The 20,042-nt window shown below is 32.3% G+C and overlaps 1 protein-coding gene across 6 annotated transcripts in view; it reads left to right on the plus strand.

The window, feature by feature from the left end:
- CCDC82 (coiled-coil domain containing 82) overlaps positions 1-20,042 on the plus strand; it is a 32,451-nt gene that overhangs the window by 11,152 nt on the left and 1,257 nt on the right. For 4 of the 6 annotated variants that reach the window (XM_081264639.1, XM_081264640.1, XM_081264641.1 and 1 more), the window contains 4 exons: positions 4,295-4,387; positions 6,025-6,149; positions 9,086-9,256; positions 14,487-14,672. In XM_081264639.1, the coding sequence (XP_081120765.1) occupies positions 4,295-4,387; positions 6,025-6,149; positions 9,086-9,256; positions 14,487-14,672 (575 nt within the window). Of the gene's footprint in view, positions 1-4,294; positions 4,388-5,689; positions 5,718-6,024; positions 6,150-9,085; positions 9,257-14,486; positions 14,673-15,036; positions 20,032-20,042 lie in introns of those variants that run through there. The other 2 variants (XM_081264642.1, XR_014018544.1) reach the window with 2 other exon arrangements.

The following is a 20,042-nucleotide window of genomic DNA, read 5'->3' on the forward strand; positions in this document are numbered from 1 at the left end:
GAATATGTTGTTAAAATATTAAAAGAGGAAAAATCATAATTTGTTGAGATTATAGAAAGGCATTTAATAATATTCATTCCCATACATGCTTTTTCATAAAAAAGCAAGTATTTAAAAATTAGTAATAGGAGAACATGTCCTTTACATGACAGTGTTTTAAATCAAGAGTTAACATCATAGTATAATGAGTCAGTAGTTAAAATGAGGAAGATAAAAATATTTCTTAACTTGAAGAATTTTGAACAATTTATTAAGACATTAAAGCAAAACATGTAGTTCCCAACTTAAATGGTTTTGCCTAAGAATTTTTGACTTTACGGTAGTGTAAAAGCCATATGCATTCAGCATAAACCTTTTAATTTTCATCTTTTTCCAGACTACTGTTATGCAATATGAAACACTCTTGAGATGCTGACCAGGGTAAATAATATAGTGTACTATGATAGGCACGTTAAGTGTATTCTTGTTTTTCGTTGTTGTTTTGTTTTTGTTTTTGTCTTTTCGTGGGGCTGGGGATTGAACCCAGGACCTCAGTTATACCTCCAGCCCAAGTTAGGATTGTTAAGTGAATTTCAACTTAACATTTTTAACTTAAAAATGAGTTTATTAGGATGTAACCCCATCATAAGTCAAGTAGCATCTGTATTGAAAAGATATTATTTGAATGCAGTAAGTTTAATCTGTATATACAAACTCTAAGTTTCTAACTTACTTAACCAAGGCTACAGAAGTTAAGAGAAGGAATATGAATATTTTGAGTGCAGGAGTAATGTCATATACCTTTCTATAGTTTTCTTCAGATTCCTTTTCCCTACATACAGGCTAGGGGAATTTTTTTAGAGTAGAAAAAGAAGTCAATTTCTTTTTCTGCCTCTTTTTTTTTTTTAGAGAGAGAGAATTTTTTAATATTTATTTTTTAGTTTTTGGTGGACACAATATCTTTTAATTTTAATTATTTTTTAATGTGGTGCTGAAGGATTGAACCCAGTGCCCAACGCATTGCCAGGTGAGCACGCTACCGCTAAGCCACATCACCAGCCCTCTGCCTCTGCTTCTTATACTAGGCTTATATCTCCATTCTGGAAGAAAGTACATCAACAATCACTATGCTTCTATCTAAGGGAATATTTATAAACTTTCTTTTGGTTCTTGAAATAGTAGTAAGAAAAATAGGGTTGAGAGAGATGGCAAAGACAATGCCCAAGAATCCCTTAATAGTATCATCTGCAGCTCTATAGTATCAGAGGAAGCTCATCTCCCACAAATATCCAAGAAAATCTGACCACTTTGAAATGAGTAAAAGATTTCAGAAGAATAACCAGATTCCTAATAAATGTGTAAAACTCAATGGTTTTCTTATATATAGCAATAAATATTCAGAAGACATGATCAGGAGAAATTCCATGTACTGTGACAACCAAAATAAATTTTCTGAGTCTAATCTTAAAAGCTTGGCTTTATAGGTACAGAAACAAACCCTACTATGAAATAGAAAAGAAAACATGTATAAGTGGGAAAATAAGCATGGCTCTGAAAGGTGCTATACATAACACAAGAAGTTATTCTGAAATTAATTTTTGGTTCAGCTTTGCAAAACAATCTTGAAATTCACTTGGAATAACAAACCCATGAGAATAAATAAATTTTGAAAACAGTAAATTTAAAGAACTTTCCTTACCAGATATAAAAAATTATCATAAAATTGCAAAAAGTAAAACAGTGTATTACTGTCCTGAGAATGATAGCCAGAGCAGTAGGAAGGGCACATGGTGCTGAAACAAAGTCCTAGCCTGTATGTGAAATTAATGTATAACAAATTACACATGGAAACCACCAGAATATTAGACTATAAATGTGAAATGTTGAAACTGGTTAACTACTTTAGAAAAATCAAATTATGCATAAACACAAATATTATTAATTTTCTACTTATTTTTTCCAGTTTTTAAAATTATGGGGTGCAGAGGGGTCTGTGGCTTAGTGGTAGAATGTGAGCTTAACATGAAGGAAGCCCTGGATTCAATTCCCAGCACCACCAAATAAACAAAAACAATAAAATTATCATGGGGGAAAGTTTTTAGCAATATTCCTAGAATATTGTTCTGCCTCTAATTATGTAAATTTTGATGTTATTTATTACACATTGTTTTTTCTTAATTTTAAGAAAAGAAATTTGAATGTTATTTTCTTCAACTTTCTATCCAAGCTTAACTTCTGTATTCTGAAATATCAAATCAGTCTACCATGAATAACAATATCTACCTGAAATCTGGAGGCAGACACCCTAGGTTCCAGCCCTTGTTCTAATACTTACCAGATGTGTGATCTTGAAAAATTTTTCATCCTCTCTGTATTTCAGTTTCCTCAGAGGCTTATTGTGAGAAATAAGAAAATGCATGTAAGTGCTTAGAATGATGTCTGGCATGTACTTGCTCTATAATGTTATTATTTTTCAATTTAAGATGCCAGAAAAATCATCCTACCAACACCCTGCATCCACTCAAAACATAATGAAGTCATGGCCTTCTTCCTGGCCTTTTTGAAGGTGATTCTGATTGCCATTGATAGGAGAGGTGATGGTTAGGGAAAAAATCTCTCAAGGTGATTAAGGTCTTTGAAATAAAGTGGCAGTTCAGAGCATTAGCACATTCAACACTGATAAATTCAGTGGGGTAAAAAATTCTGTTGCTGTTTGATAGTTAAGCTTAGGTGCAGAGGGATTGAATTTTATTTTCCTTAATATATTTTGGAAGTGTAAAATAGAGTTTAGGTGACTTTTTAAAAATTTTATCTTGAAACAGGGTCTGGGTAAGTTGTTCAAGCTGGCCTCAATTTTGCAGTCGTCCTGCCTCAGCCTTCTGAATAGCTGGAAAGGAAGGCATTCAGTGATAAATTTTAATGCAAATAAAATTGCATACCAACTCTATTCTATATTCAGAGTCTGATGAAAATCTAGTAAAAGTTGAATCCTTTTGAAGTACTACTATATTTTATTTCCCCATTATGCTCTACTGATCATTAAGAAAATACTATAGTCAGTAATGACCGCGATTACTTCTGTTATGATTGTCAGTAATGATAGTTACTCTAAAGTCTAAGGGTTTCTTTGAAAATTACCTGCTATTGCTATTTACTTTTATTACTATTTTATTTAGTCACTTTTGTACTTCCTATAGGTGTCTCCTTAGGAAAAATGCACTCTAAAATTTCCCCTAAAGCCTGAAAAAGTTATACAGCCCTTTTAGAAACCAAAATATAAGTATAAAGTTTTTTTTCCATGTTGAATTCCATATTTTTTTCATTTCAACCAGAAGGAAAGTCAAAATTCATGGTTGCCAACAATAGGTCTTATTGTAATTTAATCTCTTATAAACATCTTTCACATTTCCAGAAATACTCAGATTGCCCTTAATATGTCTTCACAGGTGCCCAAAGCAGTGCAAATGTTCTGTAATGAACATTCGGGATCAAAAAACAGGTTACATTTAATTTAGAACATTGCCACACCCCATAGTAATCCCTAAATCCCAAAATAATAAAAATAGAATCACTGTCTGGCCTGTTACAACATATGATTTCATGTATGAAACTTGGTTAGTGATAAAACATGCTTATATAGCTGGCATGAGAAAGAAAAGACACAACTTTTATAAATTTATGTGAAAAATCCCAAATCTGAGACAGTAGTAAGGGAAATGGAGTTTTATAGCCATTGTGGTTCTGGGTAGGGTATCAGTTTCCTGAATGATATTATACGTAACATGTTTTACAGACTACGGTGTATTAAACAATCTATTTTTGGAGACTTTGTCTCCTCCTTTCTCACACCAGTTGTCCAACTAATAATTAAACTTAAGGGGCTGGGGCTGTAGCTCAGTGGTAGAGTGCCTACATTGCATTCATGAGGCACTGGGTTCGATCCTCAGCACCACATAAAAATAAACATAAAATAAATAAATAAACGCATTCTGTCCAACTACCAAAAAAAAAAAAACTTAAGTATCTAGGGTATGATTTTTACTTTTTTCATTATATATCCCCTAAAATTCTCAGAAAAACTTTCCCTTTATACATTTGGGAAATTTTGAAATTACATCTATAAACTTTGAATTAGAGGCCAGTAAATTTGGAAAATGGAGACCTAGTGACTACACAAGTCGGTAAGGCAGCTAAGATGATTATGCTGCTTCTGATATAAATAGTATTGATTTCTTAGCATTAGAGAAGGAACCTGTTATATTCAAGGAATTATTTTATTTACTAGATTCTAATATTTATTTTAAATTAATTTCAGATTCTTTTAGTGACCATTATACTCACTTTGAAAGAGTTGTGAAGGCCCTTCTGATCAATGCTTTAGATGAATCTTTTCTGGGATCATTGTATGGTAAGTTTATAGATAAATGGAACAACTTTATTTTTAATTTTCCCGTTTTTTTAAACACTATCACTTTTAAAACTTGATTAAACAAAACTAAGGACAACCATTTTTAAGGCATAAAAATTGTTCCTTCTAGAATGAATTATACCAAAAATACATTAATTTTAAAAGCTTGTTATTGTTTGTTATTTGAGATATTTAGTAGATAAGGTTGTGACAGGTCTTTGCCCTGAAAGAGTTTACAGTGAATTTAAGGATATGACATATACTCATAAAACAGAAAGGTGCCTGAACACCCATGTGCTCTCCTAGCTTAAGTTCTTTGAATTTCACTGACAGTTATATGTTGTTTTATACTTTTGTGCCTTTGTCCATGCTGTTGCTGTTACTTTTTATTTCAGATTTTCTGAGTGTAAAAGCATTCTACTATGAAGGTTATCTGTGACCCACAAAAGTGGTACTTTTCACTCTCTTATCTCTTATGGTAGAACTCATCATGTATTTTCAACTTTTTTGTATTCTATTTAAATATATTTTTCTTTTTTCCCCTACCAGAGTATGAAAGGAACTATATGTATACTCATATTTTGCACTCAGCACAAAATTCTTTATTTAATAGACTATAAGTATGTTGTGTTGAAAACCTACCTATGTGCCAAAATAAGATTTTAGTAATAACTTATGGAATAAATATTTATTGAATGCCTACTATGGACCAGACATTGTTTGAGAGTATAACTGCTAATACCCCTAGGGGGGGAAAATATTTCCACAACAACTAGAAGGACTGTGTAACTAGAGTAGAATGAGTTGGGGGAAAGGGAGATGAGTTCAGAAGAGTAGATATGGCATAGGTGGACTCTGTAAGCCATGTTTGTAAGGTATGGTTTGAATTTATATTGATTTAAAGAAACATGATAAATGTATTAGCTAGATTCGTTAAGAAAACATCAGTTCCTCTCTATATAAATAGAAAATATTTTATGAACCAAATCAGGAAGACAGAAATGAGTGTAACAACTAAAAGGAAATGAGGGAAAGGACTAATCAGAAATCAGTTCTGATTTGTTGGCACAGGAGTTACCACTGGATCAGTAGAAAGGCAGCAATGGCAGAGGGCCTTGAAAGCCTAGTCAGAACTTTTTTTTTTTTTTTCCTCGAGTTCAGTGGTTGATCCATGTTAGTTTTGTAAAGATGAGAATAAAAGAAGTAATTTGGTAGGCATTTTCATCTGGCTATTTTTTTAAGAGTGTATTTTTATTTTTTAATACATTTTATTTTTTTATTTATTTTTATGTGGTGCTAAAGATGGAAGCCAGGACCTCACACCTGCAAGGCAAGCACTCTACCGCTAAGTCACAACCGTAGCCCCTGGCTCTTTTTTTAATTAGAAAATAATGTAAAAGTTTGATGTTTACAAGGAGAAAAATAGAGCCTTTTACCCTGTTTTCTTGCCCTTATGCTTGGATTTTTTTTTTACCCCATTACATTTTTTTTTATAATTCAAAGTATTTCCAACCAACTAATCAGCCAACCATCCATCTTTCTAAAGCTATAGAAAGAGATCCTTAAATGTACAATTGCTTCAATATTGTATGTAGAAAAAGTGATTGTTTTATTGTTGTTGTTGACCCCCTAAACAGATGGCACCAGGCAAAAATCATATGCACAAGATATGTTGACATCTCTTCATTATTTGGATAATCGCTTTGTTCAGCCCCGTCTAGAGAATTTAGCTTCTAGAAGTCGTTGGAAAGAGCAATATAAGGTATAATTTGTTTTTAATCTTGGTTGGGTGGGGATGGGACCTCTCAAGTCAGTGGGGTATGTAGACCTCTCAAGATTTCAGTATCCAGTCAGATGGAATAGTCTTCTAAAGTATAGGCATTTGTCTTTTTTGGGTAATTCTTTTCTAATGGCTGTTATTGTTTGAATCATCCACACTATCTAATCTGTTCAATAATTAGATGGTTTTAAATGATAAACAACTTTGGAACATCTCAGGGCTTAGCCTATCTTTTAAAACCAGGAGATTGTCTCACACAATGTTAATTGTTATTTCAGAAGAGATAGTTCTATAGACAGATAACTTTGAGAAACAGTGGTTTAATTTACACTGGTTTCAGCCAGATATGATGGTGCATGCCTGTAATCCCAGCAGCACAGAAGGCTGAGGCAGGAAGATCTCAAGTTCAAAGCCAGCCTCAGCAAAAGTGAAGTACTAAGCAACTCAGTGAGACCCTGTCTCTAAATAAAATACAAAATAGGGTTGGGGATGTGGCTCAGTGGTCGAGTGCCCTGAATTTGATTGCTGGTTACCGAGCCGCCTCTCCACCCAACCCCCACCCCCCAAAAAAAATCTTGTTTTTTTACTGGAGGACTTTATAGGAGCGCTAATATTTGAATTTGTACTGTATATCCTCAGTAGGGAGTTTAGAATGCAATGCTTCCACATTTGTGTTTTACTATAAGGTTCTTTTGTATGAAATACCTGGATGTTTGATTTTCATGAAACAATTTGAAAAACATTGTCCTACATGGTGTTTGACATACTTCTTTATCTTAAATTTTGTTGTTCTACCAATTTGGGGGATTCACCTTTTTAATTTATAAGATTTCCTGGATTCCATGTTATTGTCTAGATTTCTTGCTTATAATCTCTAATAGTAGGAGATATACTATATAATTTTTCAGGGTCTTTATATTTCTACTTCTAATATTCTATGATCAAGAAGGAAAATGGTAGATAATGGAAGTTCAAGCCCCTTAAAATACCTCTATTACTTTAATCATTAGCTAGCTACCTCATTTATCAGAAGATGTGGTTCCATGCAAGGCCTGTTCATTCTTGAATTACATGATGATAAATTTGCCATCGATGCTTAAGTTTCAGAGATGGCTATGGGATTACAGGATTAGGAGACTTCAAGTTAGAGGATGGCTTGAGTTTAGGGTCAGCATTTATATATCTTTTTTATTTGGGGTAAAGTTTTAACCTCTCTGAGCCTGTTTTATCCTCAGATATGGAAAATGTTTATCTACTTTGAAGGGAAATATTCACTTACTTTGAAGATAAAATATATAGCAGAGCTTTTATAATATGCATAAAATTACTTTAATAGAAAGAAAATAGTATATATTTCTAGAACATTTATCTTTTACCAAGTAATTTACATGGAAAGTAAACTTATTTAATCTTCAAAGAACCACATAAGGAAGTCACTGTTTTTCTCCTAAACTTTCAAATAAAGAAACTGTAACTCAGAAAAATTAAGTAACCTAAGATTGTACAGCTAGTACTTTATACAGGCCAACATTTAAACTTATAGTCAGACTCTTAAAACCCATACTTTTATGCCACATTATGCTTTACTATACTATGATAGATTATAGTGAATTTATACCACCCCATGCTAAAGTAACTGTCAGATGTGCAAAAATATTATAGACAGATAATTCAGGAAGATCATAAAATGAGCTGAGTTATACTGTAAAAGATAAGAAATAACAAACAAAATAAACAAATAATAAAATCACAATACTTTAGCCCAACAAAGTTTGTCACTTATATGTCCAGTGTGAGTCATCAAGAGTTCTCTGCTCATTGCAGTCACTCAGAAAATCAAAATGACAGAGCTTTCAACTCATGTTTCATCTCAGCATGTGTGTGCTTCCATGAGTACCACAAACACAGGAAGGAAAGGTGGTTAGTCACGTATTCAGTCTGAATTTCAGCCTGTAAGTGACAGGTCAGAAAGTGTTGTGAAGTATGATAAATATGAAAGTTAAACAAAAACAATGTTTTAAGTGTATTAGAAACTTAATTACCATTGACTGGTAGAAGATGCATATGTATATTAGTAACCATGTAAATATGCTCATGAGTGCATTTCAAATTTTGTAGTAAAACCTAATATACATTACTAATTAGAACAGTAGTGTCTAACACAAACCTAGGTTATAAGCATAATTACTCAGGTTTAAATAACTTCACAGCTTAAGGAAGCTTATTGTTGCACACTAAGTGTTTTCTCAGCCTTTTACTCATTAAATAATTCCAACTATTAGACTGTTCTTATCAGTATTGGATAAGTAAAAACCTTAGTTCCTATGTGATTATTTTCATAAGGCTATAGCAAGTAACCAGAGAGGATTAAAACATTTCTTGAATATTTTGTGGAAATATGATATAACTCATATAATGGAGAATGGATGATTTTTTTTCTCAATTTTTATGTAGCTTAAATTAACTCATCTTGTTCTTATCCTGATTTTTATGCTGCTCATTTTTTCTTATTTTTAATACCTTATTGATGTTAATTAGAAATAAAAAGTAGAAAAGAAGTAAATTAAAATCCATTGAGAACAATACTTCATACACTAAGTAGTAACTCTTATAAAAGAGATATGAAACATTTTTTTCCTAGTCTTGACTATTTTTTTAAGAGCCAGGACTAAAAATTCATGTTTAAGTGACTGGAATATAGTTCAGTAGTAGAGCCCATGCCTCATATGCAGGTAGCCCTGAGTTTGATCCCAATACTGAAAAAAAAATTATTCTTTCATTTAAAATTAATACCAACTCTGTGCTCAGTATTAAGAAATATCAGTAGATTTTGCTCTTATATTTTGATTCCTAAGATATATTTAATTGGGTTAATTCTTATTTTTTTAAGCTCCCTTATATTTTTAAATTGTTTTCAGGAGCGGGTAGAAAATTATTCTAATATGAGTATCCATTGGAAGAATCCTGAAAACTGTTCCTGTCAGGCTTGTGGATTGCATCGCCACTGCATATATTCAGTGCATTTATCAGGAAAGTTGTATAATACCAGGACTATGGAAACAGATGATTTTATGTCACATGATAAACAGGTATTTTTTATCTTACTTTGGTTTTCAATGCTTAGAAATTTTCAGTTCATAAGTTTTCACAAATAACCCTAAGTAATTTTCACATAGAGAAAGCACTAGAAGGAAAAAGAGTGCAGGTTTTTTTCAATGTGAAAATATGTGTTATATAGCATATTCTTTCCAAATTCTGTGAGATAATAAAATCAGTGCATCTTTTCTAAGTATGTACATCACCCAAATTGTGAGAGGAGGAGAAAACAGGATAAGAATGATAAGGAAGATTACTGGGAAGAGCAAGTACAAGTTGTCTTTGACTCCAAAGCAGAATTTGACTGATGTGAAAACTTTTATGGTAGTTAATTCACCAAATTGGTAGTCCACAAGTTACTAATTGAAGGTGCCTATTCATCCTATCATAAGATAATTAAACTTAGACTATAACAGAAGCATTTCAGAGTTCAGAGCAGTTACCACATGCTTAAGTTGATGCTATGAAGAATAAGTGTTTGACACACAAGAACATAGAATACAATGTGAACAAATGCTATTTCTCTTTATTTGTTTAATCTTACTTTATAAGAATACTCCATTTATAAATACTACTGATTGTGCATATTCTTGGAGCATGTGTGTGTGTGTGGAGGAATAGAAACCCAAAGTTGCCTCTGAATTCTCCAAGTTATTAAGGTGGAAATACTAGTTATTTGAATTATTCTACTAAATTGAGTAGTATGATTCCTCAGTACTATTATGCAATAATTGACCAGATCCCTCTGGATGCAAGAATCATTTGGAAATTTTAATTTGTTTGGCAAGTTACTATAAAAATGTTTCTTTTCTCAGTATAATTATACATATATCCCCATTGTTTAAAACTGGTTTATAACTCTTTATGAGACAAGACATCTAGAATCTGAGAAAAAGTGGTTTAATACTTAAAGGACCATTTTCTGGTGCATAAATCAAAGATATTACTGTACATTCATAGTCCTTGCTATCTATAACTAATACTAAAGTGAAGTTGGAAAATTAATTCCAGAGCTCTGACATTCCTGTAAAGGAATAAGATTGTATATAAAATGGTTGATTGAAATATCTAAAGAATAAAATGTCTCATGAAATAAAAGTCATATAATGAAAAATATTAAAGTTAAATAGAATTTTTATTCTATTTAAAGGCATGGAAATAAAACTACCTGAAGATGCCAGTTGATATGTCTTAAAATAGCAAAGTATTTTTAAATCAAATGATAAAATGCAACATTGTCAAGGTTATATCAGAACTAGTAAGTTCAAGGAAAGTAAAATTCCTAGAGGAAGAAAGGGTTTGATATATATTTTTAAATATTGGATGGCTACATATAACTAGAGTTGAAAGCTATATATAGTAGTGCCTAAAATTTGTTCTATGCAGAGCAGGTCAATATAAACACAAGTTGATATGATCATGAAATTAATTGAAGTATTATTTATAAGCATTGATATACAAAAATTAGAAATAATTCAAATAAAATATTAAGGTAGTGTTGTGATTAATAGTCTGTGATACATCAGCATTGCATGATAGAATATAACTATTAAAATAATATTTTGAAGGTTATATACTATAGCTAAATGAAAGTGAAATAATAAGCAGTGTATATGCTGTCCTTGCATTATGTAAGAATGTATGTATATATAAATAACTACATGCAAACATTAACCTAGTTATTGTGTATGTTAAGTGACTGGTATTGAAATTTTTTAATATTAAATTGTTGCTTCATTAAATGTTTCTTCAAAAGGAAGACTCACTAAAATTTTTTATATCCTATTGAACTGTGGTATCAATGCATTTATGTAAAGAAAGAAAAAGAGAAATCAACGTATTTATAATCTAGGGCATTAAAAGACTGTGCCCACCCCCACATCCATCCTCAGGTGATTTTGAAAACTAATTCTCCATTTTGTGGTTCTGCTTATAGATATATAAAATCAAAACTCTAGGATTAACTAGAGTTCTTTTTTAAGGTACAAATAATACTTTAAAAGAATTCACTTAACAGTGAATATATTTAATGATAAAACTTTTCCCCTCAACAGAGATTAGCTTCTTTGAAAGAAAGGATGCTTTGATTAAAGGTAGAATTAATGGAAGTAATTTAGTTACAGCAGTGTAGGGTAGGGTACTGAAATGAGAGACCTGGACCACAAGATTGTGGTGAAATCTGAGGGCATAAATGAGAAGAAAGGAAAGAGATGTTCAACTTGAAAAGCATTCAGAGAACTATATATTGAATTAGTTTTCACTTTGTCCAGTCTGTCTGGAATTCTTAAGATGTTTAATATCTGAAGGGAAGAAGTAGTGATTTTGAGAAAAGTAGCAGTGGTAATGTATCCAGGCAAAATAAGCAGACCAAGAGAAAATAGAATCCCTTCACTGTTCTATCACACAGTTTCTGGAAACCTAGAAACATAAAACAAACTTCTTTTCTCTTTCCTTGAGAATCCTTTTTTTTTCACCCTTTGTCCTCCATACTTTAACTTCCACAGAGAGCTAAGCTCCTCTGTATATAAATGAGAACCTAGAAAAATATCCTCAAAACCTTCCAAGTCTGCTTAATGAAAGTTTCATTCTTTTCCTTGCCCTAGGGTGTTAGCCTATGTAAATATACATATCCACATAACATAGCTAATAAATTACAACTCAGATGCTTTCTGTGTTTTGTAATTTAGCATCGTCTGCTTCTGGAAAATTTGGTAACAATTTTTAGTTCTGTTTCCAATCTCTGGATATATATGATCAGTCAGTTCACATTGATAACTGAAGTGACTCAATTATTTATCAGTTCACAGAACTGTGAACCCTGCATAGTGGATTAGAAATTGGGCTGGGTTTGTGGCTCAGTGGTAGACTGCTTGCCTAGCATGTGTGAGGCACAGGGTTCAATCCCCGGCAACACATAAAAATAAATAAAATAAAGGTATTGTGTTAAAAAAAAGAAAGAAATCACTTATATATCATATTGCTTATCTGCTTTGTGAACACTCAGCACTTATTTTTCTGTCTCTGGCAAATATTTTATCCTATCTTTCTTATTTAAATAGTTTTCTATTATAAAAAAATATACTGAGATAACCAAAATAGTTTGTGAATATATTTCTGGACGTTTAAATAAGGAAACTATTCTAAGCACAGATTAGATTTACCTGTTTCAGTACTTAATACAAATGGAATACTACACTGTAAGGTATGTTTTACTGGATTCTTTAATTCCTATGATGAAGCACAGTGGGCTGTAACAGTACACTAAACACAGAATGAGGTAAGGGGATAAGTTCACTTGGAATATTACACATATAACATGCATCTACTGTATTCTATGAAAACTTATAAGAGTAGGGCTCTTTCATATAAAATGAGATTTTTTCCATAGAAAATGTGCTCATATTTGGAGGGGATATGGCATGAGAATATTCTAAAGGTAATTCAGGATTTTCTGACTTTTATGAAGGTAAGTAGAAGTCAAGAGGGCAGGAATTAAAATGAAAAGATGTTTTTAAAGAATACTAAAGAATTGAGATAAGAATTTTTAAACACCTTTCCTTCCCTTTTGTTCTAACTTTAAAATCCCATAAGATAAATTATTTTTGTTTTGTTAAAATATAGAATACAGTATGATGAAACTACACATCTCAATATTATTTGACCATATTTTATTCCAGAACATCTATAGAGATGTCTTTCACAATCTACCATAATGGCAGAAGTAGAAACACACAGGGTACTACTAACAGTAGCCACGGCAGCTGTTGTGATTCCTTTTTATTTAAAGTGGGGTGTATTGGCAATTGAATTGTTGAAATGTCATTTACCACCAGGATTGGTTTGATAATAATGCTAAAATGGAAAAGCTACTTTAATAAGCAAGCTGAGACGATAATACCTGTTTTACTTCTAATGATCCAAAAAAACAGGAAGGTTTTTGCAGAAGTATGAATGAAAATCTGAACATGCTTTTCTTTAACTTTGGGGGATTTTAGGAAAGGTTATAAGGTGCCCCAAATATTATCTCAACAAGAAAATGTGTCAAAGATCTGGATATTGCCAATCATAATATAACAAATTCATTTTTTGTAACAAATTCTTGGCTTCTCTGTTGAAAATCCTTATGTGTTTTCTCCCTTGCAGTATAGCTTCAGAAGAAAAGTAAGTTCTTTATCAGAAATAATGCAAGTTTGTAGATAAGTATTAAAGCTTATTGTACTTATACTGCACAATCCATTATATGTTTAAGCATAGAGACAAATACATAAGTGAATAAGACATTTATTTATTCAAGTTACTCCATGATAATATTATGATCATGTCAGAATTTTGGGACCCCCTTCTGATATTTTCTACAATGAGTGAAATAATGTAGGTTAAAATATATTTCATTTGGTTAGTGCAAACCTATTTTAGCAATAGGTTTGTATAACAACCTACAGGCATTCAAAACATTCTGAAGGAAAAAATGTTCTGGTTGGTTGATTTCACAAAAAAATATTTTTAATCATAAATCCTAGAAGTCCATATAAACTTAGAAATTTATATTCTTACAGCTGGCAGACAATAAAGTATCAATGCACCTTATTCACATACTACATTGATTAAAGCAACAAATAAAGAAAAAGTTATTTTTGCTTTACAAAGTTTTGGAGTGGGGAGTATTTAGTAAAAAATTTCCATTTTTAATGTTGGTATAGTATAAGAGTTTGCTTCACTTTTATATGTTGCTTATAATTAGCAAATGATTGCAAATCAAGCATTTTTAACTCAGTTAATATGTACATGTATTACTTTCATGTCCTTTCTTGCTTCCATGTGTGTTCATCTTTCTCCCTTACAAGCCATTTCTCTCTTCCTTCCCAGACTGGGTTAAATGTGTTTTCAAGACTTAGTTTGGGCGTAACTGATTTGGGAACTTGTTTCTTCTCTGGGTTGGGTTAAGTGCCCCTCCTCCTCATTAGCCTCTTGATAACATCTTGTATATAATTCTCCCAAGACTGTAAGCTCCCTAATAAATAGCATATCTTTTTTCTCTTATCTCCAGTGACTAGTTATATAAATAAAAGAAGAAAAGTAATCACTATATAAACAAAATAAATAAGAATGCATTTTCTAGGTTCTAATGTTAAAGAAAATCTGAAAACAAGAAAGATTATATACTCATTACTACTATATTACTCACTTCATAGGTGATACAGTAATGTTTATTTCTTGATATAGGTGTTTACTGTTGGCAGAATATGTGCTGATCGTACCAGAATTTATCATCAACTGAAACATTTTAAGTTCAAACTCTACCAGGAATGTTGCTCTCTTGCAAAGACAGAAGAAGTTGAGGATGAACAGGTTAAAGAAACAGTGGAAAGAATTTTCAGTCAGTCAAAAGAAAATGGCTGGATTAAAGAGGTAAGGTGAATATAGAAGAACCCTCTCATTCTGTAGATTCTGGAGCCTAATTATGATCAGGAAAAACCCACAAATTATTAGAAGACAGTGAAATTTAAAAGATAATCTTTTCTTCCCCCCCATTTTTTGTATTTTCTCTTCTTTCACACATTCCTTTCATGCTTATCATTACCCTACCCTGAATAGATGTCCTGATATTCCAAGAATTCACTCAGTTCATCAGATAAATTTTAATTAATAATTAGTTTGTCCCTTAGTGAAGGATCTCTATCCTTTCATATATGTATTCCATATATATGTATCCCCTTATTTTCTTTGACAAGGTATAGGACTCAACTTTGCTTGTCTGCTTCCTATTCTTTAGAACAGTTCTTGTGACCTGAGAGTGAAGAAGCACCTGGTGCCAATCTGAGGAAAGGATCTTCGCTGCCAGTTCTAATACCACCCACATCCTCTTCTTGAGGACATGGGACTGAGCAGTGAGCAATGTAACTGAAGATCAAGGGGAATGCGGAGGTTTCAGGCCATCACACTGATTTTGATTTCCCCATATTCTGTTGATCACTAAATTTGATATCAGGAATAGAGTGGGGTTTTGAAGAGTGCACCCCAAAGATCTACTGGCAGCTCATAGCTCTGGTCTGCTCACAGAGCTTTTAGAATTGTTTATAGTGCACGAAAAGAATACTAATATGATTGCAGTCTTCTAAAACAAGTCTAGTTACATGGATAAGTAAGAGAGAACAAACAGTAGATTTCAGGCACCTCAGATCAATGGTATATTCTTAAAAAAAAAAAAAAACCTGCTTGAGATCCATTGCCTAGGCTAGATCATAGGGAAATTTGTAGGTGGGAGCAAGGGTGGCAATAGATCTTGGCAAACAAACTTCTGCAGAGGGAAAGAAAAACAATAAAACAAATTTCTTAGAACATATCATCTTCAGTGGAGGTCTTCTAGTCTAGAGAATGATTTCATGGTTGGTTTCCATTTTGACCATAATTTTCCCACTTCATACCACCACCTAGTGATCTTGCCTACCTCTGACACCTTGATCCTTAAGTCTTCTTTCATTCATTTTACTCTCTTCATATTTTTATCTTTTCCTTTGCTTCTACTTTGCCTACTTCAGATCTCCTCCCATCCTGCCTGTGCTTTTCCATTTGTGCTCTTCCATAAGGGAAGAACCATCATTTATCCAGTAACACATCTTCATTTTCCTAGATGTTAAATTCTTAAGTGTTTTTATTGATGCCTTTAGAGGTTGCCAACCCTCTAGTGAAATTGGAAAACCTATTGTGATACTACAGTTAAAAAGGATTGTGTACTAGGGATAGAAAAAATCACTTTGTACTTATCATTTATATTATGTAATATTATATTTGGGAAACCTTAAATTTCTTGAAGAAACAAAAAGCATTTCCAAATCATGTACCTTCAAGAAAGCTTAACCAGGTTTGGGACAACAGAAGGGTCCTGGAATAAGAAAAATATTCTTAAGGAGGAAAATAACCAAATTTCACATTATGCATATAGAGAATAACAATTAGCATTAGACAATGAAGGCATTTCAAGATTATACATGTTTAGGACAATATACATATTTTTTCATATTAAAATAGCAAAGAGCTTCATTTTCTTTTTGAGATTTTTCCCTCACTTTAAAAAATATTTGTCTATGAGAGTTTCTCCAGAGGTTTCCTAGAAACCATGAGGTTTATAGCCAACATAAACCCATATGCAGTTTTTTGTGCTGTGATAAAATTTCAGAATTTGTCAAATTTGTTTACTCTGATTTTATCGCCCTCACTCTGTTTATCCTTCTCTGTGTGAGCCTTTACGTGACAACACTGCATGTGTTTTGTGATGCTTCCTTTCACTGGCTGCAATCTTGTGGCCATAGTTACTCTGACCCTTTAGAATGTCTGGGCTCAGTGCAACTTGAATACCTATCTCAGTGGCTATTTCTGCTTTCACCTCCCAATTAAACCAGATCCTTCTTTTGCTTTATATAAAGTATTTGTTCCTATCTTTCTGCTCCCAGCTTGTGTTCCACACTTTGCTTTTACCCTTACCTATCCCTTCTCTTCCAAGCACTTTTCTTCTATTACCTGAGGGTATCTCAGTGTGTTCTCAAACACCTGACTTCATTCTTCTTGTTTTTACTCCATAGCACTGAATGAGGATTATCTGTTTCAGTCTATTTATACTAAAGGAATGTAGAAGTAACTCAAATATAAAAAAGAAGTGATAGGAACATTTAATAAAACCAAAATACATAGCAAATACATATGTCTCATTTTTAAATAATATGCGACAGGCAAAATTCTAACTTTTTTTATTAAGAGGAAAGTTCATATAATGATGAAGTTTCCTAGGAATTGAAAATAAGATTTTGGGGGTGGGGTAATAGATATATGAACACCAGGAAGTGATGAAAGTATGTTATATTAAGTCAGTTTTGCACTTGGATCTGACATAATTTTCTTATATACACATATGAATATTCCACAGTGAATCTCACCATCATGTACATCCACTAGTCTAGGGTCCTAATTAGAATAAGATATATTCCATGCTTGTATAATTATATCAAAATGGATTCTACTGTCATGTATAACTAAAAAGAGCCAATAAAATAAAAAATAAATTCTAAATTTATTGCATAAAAGTTATTATATAAAGAAGAACTTTAAATTATAACTAAAAACTCTTCCCTTTTCTTAAATCGTTCTAATTTCTTCTCTTTTCCCCCTGCCTTTTAACTTTCCTTCCCCCCCCATCCTTTAAGATGATGTTTCTCAAAACATTGCCTTTGACAGCCTATATCAAAATCACCTAGTTTGTGAAAAAATATATAATCTCTGGCTTCATCTAAACTTATTGAATGAGAATCCTTGATGGTGTTAAACATCCAATGTTTTAAAAATTGAGTGATATACAAGGACCATTGCTTGAATTGAGTATATACAAGGACCACTGCTTGAAAGTACATATTACATTAGATTATATCTTCAGTTTCTCAAAGCTGCTTTGACAAATATATTCCTTTCTGTAGATCTAGGCTGCTACTTCTTAGTAAAGGACTCCAAGCTCCTTTTATTTTCTGACTGCTTTCCCACAGTCCCAACTGTTTATATTAGTAAGCCCATCTGGTACTATAAGAGAGTAGTCTTCATTATTAAAATAAGACCTAAACTCTCCAAATGCTCAGTATAAGAAGACCTAAGGAAGCTATATCTTTAGGTGGAGAAAATGGCAAAAGTAATACCAACTGTCTTTTTCTCTGTTTCACTGTCCCTTTTGAGGTTTTTTTCATTTTTGTCATCAAAGCTGCTAACTTCTTGTCCCCCCTCCCCACTTTAAATCTCAGAAACACTATACTACTATAATGGTTAAATGCATGGATTTAAGTATTTGCTCTGCCATTTACTAGCAATAGAATTTGGAGGTTAAGTTAGTTTATTTCTATAAATCTAAAGTTTCTATAAAACAGGAATTAAATAATATGAATTAGGATTTTGATTTTGGAATTAAATAAGTAGCTCATTTTAAACATTTATTATAGGTCCTAGCAATTAGAAAGTGATCAATTAATGTTAGCTATTATTTGTAATAAAAGCAAGGAGAGATTTTGCTTCCTTTATATATATTGGATAGAGCCAGATACTGTGGCACACAACTGTAACCCCAGTTACTCAGGAGGCTGAAGCAGAAGGATAGAATGCCTGAGATCAGCCTAGGCAATGACCTTCTCCCAAAGTAAAATTTTAGAAAAAGAGCTAGGGACATATCTTAGTGGTAGAGTGTTTGTCTAGCATGCGTGAGGTCCTGGGTTCAGTCCCACTATTGGAAAAAAAAAAGATAAAAGATAAATTTAAATTTTCAGGAACAAATTTAATAAATAATAAAGAAAAACAACATAAAAGAAAAAATAATAATAATAAAAGATAATAATAAGAAGATAAATAATAATAATAAGATAAAAGCATCAAACAACTAAACTTTTAAAGTATACATTTCTTAAAGTACTTTACTTATATCTAGTAAAACCTATCTGAGACTAGGCCAAGAAAATTCCTAAGTAGTCTTATAAGTTATTCATCCTCTTGTTCTTTTCTTCCTCCTTTCCTGAGAAGGTGATGTAATCAGAGATCTTGGGGTTATAAAAAAAGGTTTCATGGCCTTATCTAGAAGGAAGAAGGACTCCTCACATTCCTTTCTATAGATCTGGTTCCTTTCTATAGATCAAGGTTCTTAGAGATCTTCTTTCATCTTGATAGGGATAGACCCTCAGAGTTCATATCAAGAAACCATAAGATTACATAACCTCCTCAACTGAAGAAAGCATTTTGCACTCTGTATATCCCAAACTGAACTCATATATCTCTTTTGCTCCCCCAATCTACTTGTGAAATGGCCCTGCTCTTTCTCCTACTCTCTCACCTTGATATCTCAAAATCATCCTTGACTCCTCTCTTAACTTGTTCCACCCTATTCCTTATCCTCCATCTTCATTTCTATCACTCAAATTTGGGCCCTCATGACCTAACTTGTAACCATAGGTTCATAATTGGTTGTGAAATAGTTCTAGAATGGCTGTTTTACCAATTTCCTTAAAATATACCTCAGATCAGGTCAGTCCTCTGCTCCTAGATCTTTAGCACCATTCCATGGCCTGTCAAATTATTATTCCACTCCTTAACCTAGCATTTCATACTTTTTATTATCTGACTTTAATCTCTTTAGTTCAATCTTATCTCTCTCAATTCCTTAGAGTATAGTCAAAGCCCATACTTCCTTGTCAAATTACTGTTGGATGAACATGTTATCTCTTGCAGAAAAATTTGCTAACTTTTTGCCTACAAAATCTTTGTGCCAAGGACAGCTTGAATGTTATTCTTTTCCAACCACTTCAGCAAACCATGACTTCTGAACCCTCATAACATGTTTTGACTCCTTCATGACACTTATTATGATTGTTAATAGTGTAGTACTACTAAGCTCTAGTCTCCATTGGGGCAGGGAAAGTATCTTTTCAAAATTCTGTACCTTATACAGTCATTAGTTTTGATATATATGTGCTATAAATATTTTTATGTTATTAAAGTAATTAAATTTCTACTATAAATATTATAATGGAAATTTATAATTTGTGAGTTATGAAATTAATTATACTATTGTTTAATTTTTTACCAATGCTTTCTGTGAGTTAGGTATTTTTATTTGAAATTGAGTTCCTAACTATAATAAAAAGATATTTGTTCCCAATTACTATGAAATACATTTCTGTTGTAGTTTGAAAAATGTGTGTAGTTTGAAAAGGTCTAGGTTATCTTCACTGCTTTGAGTTAAATAACTAGCTTTTTCAT

This window comes from Spermophilus citellus (assembly GCF_964194105.1).
Source record: "Spermophilus citellus genome assembly, chromosome: 2".
Lineage (NCBI taxonomy): Eukaryota > Metazoa > Chordata > Mammalia > Rodentia > Sciuridae > Spermophilus > Spermophilus citellus.